Here is a 6,000-nt window from a genome sequence, read left to right as displayed (position 1 = left end):
CTTGGACTTCTGAAAGAGATCCCAAGGTAAGTTGACTCTATTATAAATATAATTAGTAAGAGTTCAGCATTTCATGCAGGTTATCTAACATGACTTCTAGATAAATGTTGTCTTTTAGAAGAAGGGCAGATATGTGACATATGTGATTGGTGACATTTTACTGACACTTTTCAGCTTAAAATCAGTGCTTCTATTTTTGCCATGTCTTTGTAGTTTATTATTTATAGTAGACTGACACAGTGGTTTGTCTAAAAGCCATCTTCTTGATGTAAAAATTGAGCTACATTTTGTATATGATAGACCCAAAAGCAGTCTCAAATGCTCGATCTTCTTGTGCCAAGAAAGGCAAACTTCCACTCATCTTTTTCTGCTAGAGATCAAAACGGCATTTTTAAAAATTATGTTGGCCTTAGCAGCCACATCTAGTACACCTTCTGGGCTTCATCCCATTGTAGGCAACTCCTCCACTCTAATTGGCAGCAAGGTTTGTAATGGAAATACTCCCTTCGCCCGAGCACTGCAGAAGGGGGGAGGGATGAACAAATATAAAGGTGCCTCCTCCACACTATACAATTCAGTTCAATCAATTATTCATCGTAAGTTACCAGCTTGGTCTAATCATTTGGTCTATGATTTTATGTACAATTACTTAAGATGAAATTGCATTCATGACTTATTTAATGGGGAATTGTTGTCTTTAAAAGTAGCCTATGCAATGTGCATTGAATCATTTTGGTTTGATGTTCAAAAGCCTGGCACTTTTTTCCCTCATTTCTTAATATTCAAATTGACCCCTTTTTTCTAGCTCCATCCATACTTACCTCTAGCTAAATATTTTAAAAGTGTCTGTATAAAAGTTTATTCGTTGTTCTTTAATATGTAAGACAATTGTTTAAAATATAAGGGACAAAGAGGAAAAGAATTACTAAAATGGCAGTTTATTGGCAATGTTTCCAAAATCTGAAATGGTCTCCTGATTTATGTTTCAGATGCATCTACTGTTCTGCACTCTCTTCCTTTCCCTGATCATAGATGGGGCCCTGGCCAATGAAGTCAACAGTAATCTTGAACTACAGAAAAGAACAGTGAAGAAAAGTCCTCCTCAATTGGTCCCAGGTATATAATGTGAGCTTCATCCATGGACAAATTCCTTTTGTCTACAATCTCTTTTATCTTGAGTTCCTTGTTTGAAGAAGTGTATTGAGTTGATCTCATAGAAATCCTTTCTACACAATTCAAATGAAATTGCACTGCGGACAGAAGCAAGGCACACTATGATGTTCATAATTTACAACATTCCAAGATGCCCTAAATATTGCAACTAATTTTTTAAAGTTAACTTGCCCAAAATATCTTACGTGATCACCAAGTCATCACATTCTGAGTTAGCATCACACAGCTGAGGAATTCTGGTAGTTGAAATCCATATAAGTTGAATTTCCATGTACCAATACCAGGTGTAGAGCATTTGGATAAAGCAGATCTGATAGTATTTCCTATAAAGAATCTCAAATGCTGAAATCTTCAAGACTGATTGGTTAACCATTGTGTATTGGCAAGTCTCTGTTAAGAGAGAAAGAGAAAGTACAAGTGAAGTGAAGACACTGACTGCCACCTCCTCATCTAGGGTATGGATTATATATTTTATGAATTGGAGTACAAATGTGGAGCAAACAGGACAACAAATACAACCCAAAACAGAATACAAGTAATAGATTTCCAATTGTGTGTGTGCATACAAGGATCATATACAAATTCTAGCCCAGAGTATAACTTTCATCCATTAAAATTAACAGAAACCTAAAAAAATAATCTCCAAAATTGCACTAGATCAGGGGTGTCAACATCACGTTGTCATGGTGGCATCACATAACGTATTAGGACTTTTTTCCCCTTTGCTAAACCGGGTGTGAGTATGGCTAACATGTGATGCATCCAGCCCATAGGCTGCAAGTTTGACAGTCCTGCACTAGATCAATGTTTTCAAAATCTTTTGTTTTGAAAAATCTTTCCCACTTATAAAAAATTATGGAGGACCCAGAAAAGAAGGACTTTAAATATCAATTAAAATGTTTTTCATTAAAAAAAACTATATATTTTAGCAAATAAAACTAATGAGGAGAGTTGCATTGTTTAATATTTTTACAAATGATTTTTCAGTTTTGATTTTATAAACCCGTAAGTCTTGGACAAAGTAGTTTAGGAATGCATTAATGCCTATATATAAATAAATGATTTAGTAGATGAATTGGAACTATGTTAGAAACCTACAGCAATAGACCCAAAGGTGCTTTCTTTTAAAAGGCAACTAGACTTTCTTGTCTTTTGATAGAAAGCATCTTTGGGACAAATATGACCTGGATGACTGAAAATCTCCATAGACATACAGTAACAGATGTTACTCACATGGCTGAGAAAGATCTCCAGAAAATCTGCTTATATTTCTTCATTAAAATTAACTGATTGACATATTTTTCTCTCTTTTCAGATGAAACCAACAGTGGTCAAGACCAGAATGATGATATCCAACATTCTAGTAGAAATGTTAGTGTTTTCTATGAAACTACTATGAGTTGGACTTTATTCCCAGGATCTACTCCCGCTGAAGCTGTGTCTTACTGGAATAGCTATGCTGGCAGATGGGAATATCCTTGCATTGAATTGCACTGTGCTGCTGGCTACTACAGTCCCAGTAAGGGTCCTTACTGCTATTATCCATATGGAAACAAAGAATATTCCACTTCTGAGTTCTGGGTTTTGGTGAATGGACATGACTTTGAATCCCTAAGCTGGAGAGGGGGTTCATGGGGTAAAGTCCCACCCAATTCCATCAACACCTGTGCAGGCATAAGTTTATATGTTGGCAAAAATAAGTATGGATTAGGGAAGGTAGATAGTAAAAATCAAGCTTTCTTCCTTGGTTGGAATGGTAAAGAGTACTGGTATAAACACTATGATGTCCTGACCATTAATAAAGACTATCGCTCGCAGAGCATCTCCAGTGTCAGGTACTTTCTAGACCAGGGATCATTCTCTGAATCAGGCATATCCATAGTCTCTAGCAAAGTTACCAATCATGATTGTAGGACAGTAAAGAAGTCAACCACTTTATCAGGAACAGTGACCTCTGAACACACCTGGGATGTAGGCCTTTCCTTCTCTCAGGGCATAGGCTTTACAATGACAGCAGGGATACCTGAAATCTTTGGAATATCATGGGGTATTTCATCAGAGAAAACATTCAACTGGACTAAAGGTTACACACGGAGTGAATCGATCACTTACTCTGACACTGTTGAAGTTGAAGTCCCACCCAACCACAACTGTGAACTGGAAATGGGTGGCATGAAAATGAGAGCAAGTATTCCCTTCAATGCCACCGCTACTCGTTATTATCATAGTGGAGCAACCCGAATTGCCCCCATCCAAGGTACCAGTCACAATGCAGTTGTGGCTCAAGTACGAACAGTGATCAAAAGGTGTGAACCTATCCCAGATGCACTTCCGTGTAGTACACAAATCCCAGAAGTGATCTTCTAGCCAGGTTAACGATTGTGTTCTCACACACTCTCAGCCTAGTTCATGAATTAAGCTAATTAATGCATTCTCTCACTACATTGAATTTATCAAATGGGTGGGCTTGTTCAACGTATTAGCCATTTAAAAAAATTAAAATAAAGTAGCATTTTATATGAATACAGCTACTAAGTCTTTATGACTATGGCTGACATCCTGAATAAACTATACTGGAGTAAGGTAATACTGGAATTAATATCTAGTTCCTATAACCATCAAAGTTTCACTACAAAATGTAGCTGTTCTCTTTTTGTGTTCAGTTTGCATTTTCTTGTACTCCTCTTCCAATGGTTGATCTTACATTGAACTCTCATTTCTAGTGAAATGCTGCTACTGTACAAAAGTAACATTAAAAATATTTCAAAAATGGTTTAAAGGTCTGAAGTGTAGCTTCTTAATGACTCTTTCAACTGAACAATTGGATTACACAAAAATGTTAGACTGAAATAAGTTTGTGACTCAGTTTTAGACTCTGCATGTTGTACAAACCATGACATCAACTTAAGCCTCAATTATGGTTTATAGTCTTTGAGTTTAACTTTAGCCTACATTCTTTACTGAGGTAGTGGCAGTTGGGCAGAAAGTGAATGCTCTCTGTGCCATCTTGTACCCTTAAATGAAAAAAGTTTAAATCTAATACATGAATACATTTATTTGATAGATTTATATGGCTATCCATTTCAAGTTGTGAAAAGAGTAGCCCATAGTGAGATAGGCAGCAAATAGATTTAAGAAATAAATAAATATGACTCTAAGCAGCTAATAATACTAAAAATTTGAAATCTCAGTTGGGAAATTTCAAACCATATTCCCCTTCAACATAGCCTTGAGAAAGTTTTCATTACAGTATTTGGTTAACTTTGAGGCACTTTGTGGGATCCTCGTCACTAATTCTATAGTTACTACTGCAACTGGAATTAATATCCTCATGTTGATACACTGAACATATTTGTATTCTTGTACTTTGAACATATTTGTACCCACAACTCCATTCCTAATATTTTTTAAAGAAGACAATAATTCCCACCACCAACATCCATATATCACCAGAAGTTAAGCTTTTCTGAATACTTGATTAAATATTTTTTAGAATCATTTACAATGTTATATTTTTGTTCCCTGACCACCAGAGGTCAGCACAGACCCACATTTAGAAAATAACAATCTATGAAAGTTAAATTTCCTTCTCTGGCCAGGAGTCAAAGGGGAAATGAAAACATGGCACTTTTATGTAACACACACTCTCCTGGACAAGTACAATGATGTTGACCATATGAATTCACACTGTCCTGCTTTATTTGTCTTTTTTCTCTCATTTCCTAAAGCTATTTTTTTTTACAATGTCCATTCTTCCAAATAATGGATAAGGTCAGATCAAATACATTCCAAAAATATGTTTCCTAAAGCTTTTGTTTTATTTATTTTATTTGGTTTGTTAATTGCTTACAAGTTTTCTCTATGTAGTCGTTGTTGATGATGATGCTATTTGAATGCCATTGAATATTTATATTTTCTCTTCAACCTTAAGACAAAGTTGTGCACAATGTTGGATTGAATTGAATACAGGTAGTCCTCAACTTACCACCACAATTGAGCCTCAAATTCCTGTTGCTAAGTGAGATATTCATTAAATGAGTTTTGCCTCATTGTACAACTTTTTTTGCCACAGTTGTTAAGTGAATCACTGCAATTGATAAGTTAGTAACCCATAGTTGATAAGCAGTTAATAAATTAGTATGAACATAGCTTCCCTGTTGACTTTGCTTGTGAGAAAGTTGCAAGAGGGGATCAAATGACCTTGGGACACAGCAACAGTCATAAATATGAACCAGTTGCCAACGATTCTGAATTTTGATCATGTGATCATGAGGGCGCTGCAAAGGTCGTAGCTGTGAAAAACACTCATAAGTCACATTTTTCAGTGCCACTATAACTTTGAATGGTCACTAAATGAACTGCTGTAAGTTGAGGACTACCTTCGTTAGCAATCTTTGCAGTACACATCCCTTTAACTATAGAGTTAAACTTCATGGAATGATAGTTCTCTGCATATGTCCCTGGGAGTAACTGAATTCAATCAGTCTTAATACTCAGTAGGCACGAAGATTTTGCGATGCTGCCAGATCCGCCCACGTAATTTGTCGATTAACCAATTTTAAAAATCCTTACATACCCAAAGACATCAGGGCTAAGCTATGAACACAAAGCCTCTTATCTCTCCTGGGTGGCATCCTTCACTCCTATAGATTAAGATTAAGATAAATTTATTGTCATTGTACTCAGAAACCTGAGAACAACGAAATAAGGTGCTCTTTCACAACATACAACTGAACAACACCAAAAGTCATATACAAATAACAATGTAAAACAAATTAAAACAAATAACAGTTAAAAACTGTACAACCAGGATATATGTATGTTAAG

The 6,000-nt window shown here is 35.9% G+C and overlaps 1 protein-coding gene and 1 long non-coding RNA gene across 3 annotated transcripts in view; one reads left to right on the top strand and one right to left on the bottom strand.

Moving 5' to 3' along the window:
- Nucleotides 1-842: 842 nt before the first annotated feature.
- The window catches only part of LOC148124188 (uncharacterized), a 16,912-nt gene continuing 11,754 nt past the window's right edge, over nt 843-6,000 (bottom strand). The window contains exons 3-4 of one of the 2 annotated variants that reach the window (XR_015740151.1): nt 1,359-1,563; nt 843-1,250 (exon numbers count right to left, since the gene is read on the bottom strand). This is a non-coding gene — a long non-coding RNA (uncharacterized LOC148124188). Of the gene's footprint in view, nt 1,564-6,000 lie in introns of both variants that reach the window. The other variant, XR_015740150.1, reaches the window with a different exon arrangement.
- On the top strand, nt 2,534-3,892 carry LOC113450801 (natterin-3-like). The gene has a single exon (XM_026722103.2). It carries the CDS (start codon nt 2,569-2,571, stop codon nt 3,538-3,540), a length of 972 nt encoding a protein of 323 aa, XP_026577888.2. The 5' UTR covers nt 2,534-2,568; the 3' UTR covers nt 3,541-3,892.

Source organism: Pseudonaja textilis, chromosome Z, assembly GCF_049901715.1.
Source record: "Pseudonaja textilis isolate UNSWEBS1 chromosome Z, rPseTex1.2, whole genome shotgun sequence".
NCBI classification, from domain to species: Eukaryota; Metazoa; Chordata; class Lepidosauria; order Squamata; family Elapidae; genus Pseudonaja; species Pseudonaja textilis.
The sequence above is the reverse complement of the archived record's forward strand: the minus strand, read 5'-3'. Positions and strand labels throughout refer to the sequence as shown.

What these genes read in the sequence shown, in the direction of transcription:
- LOC113450801 (XM_026722103.2), top strand. Translation starts at nt 2,569, where the DNA reads ATGAGTTGGACTTTATTCCCAGGATCTACTCCCGCTGAAGCTGTGTCT.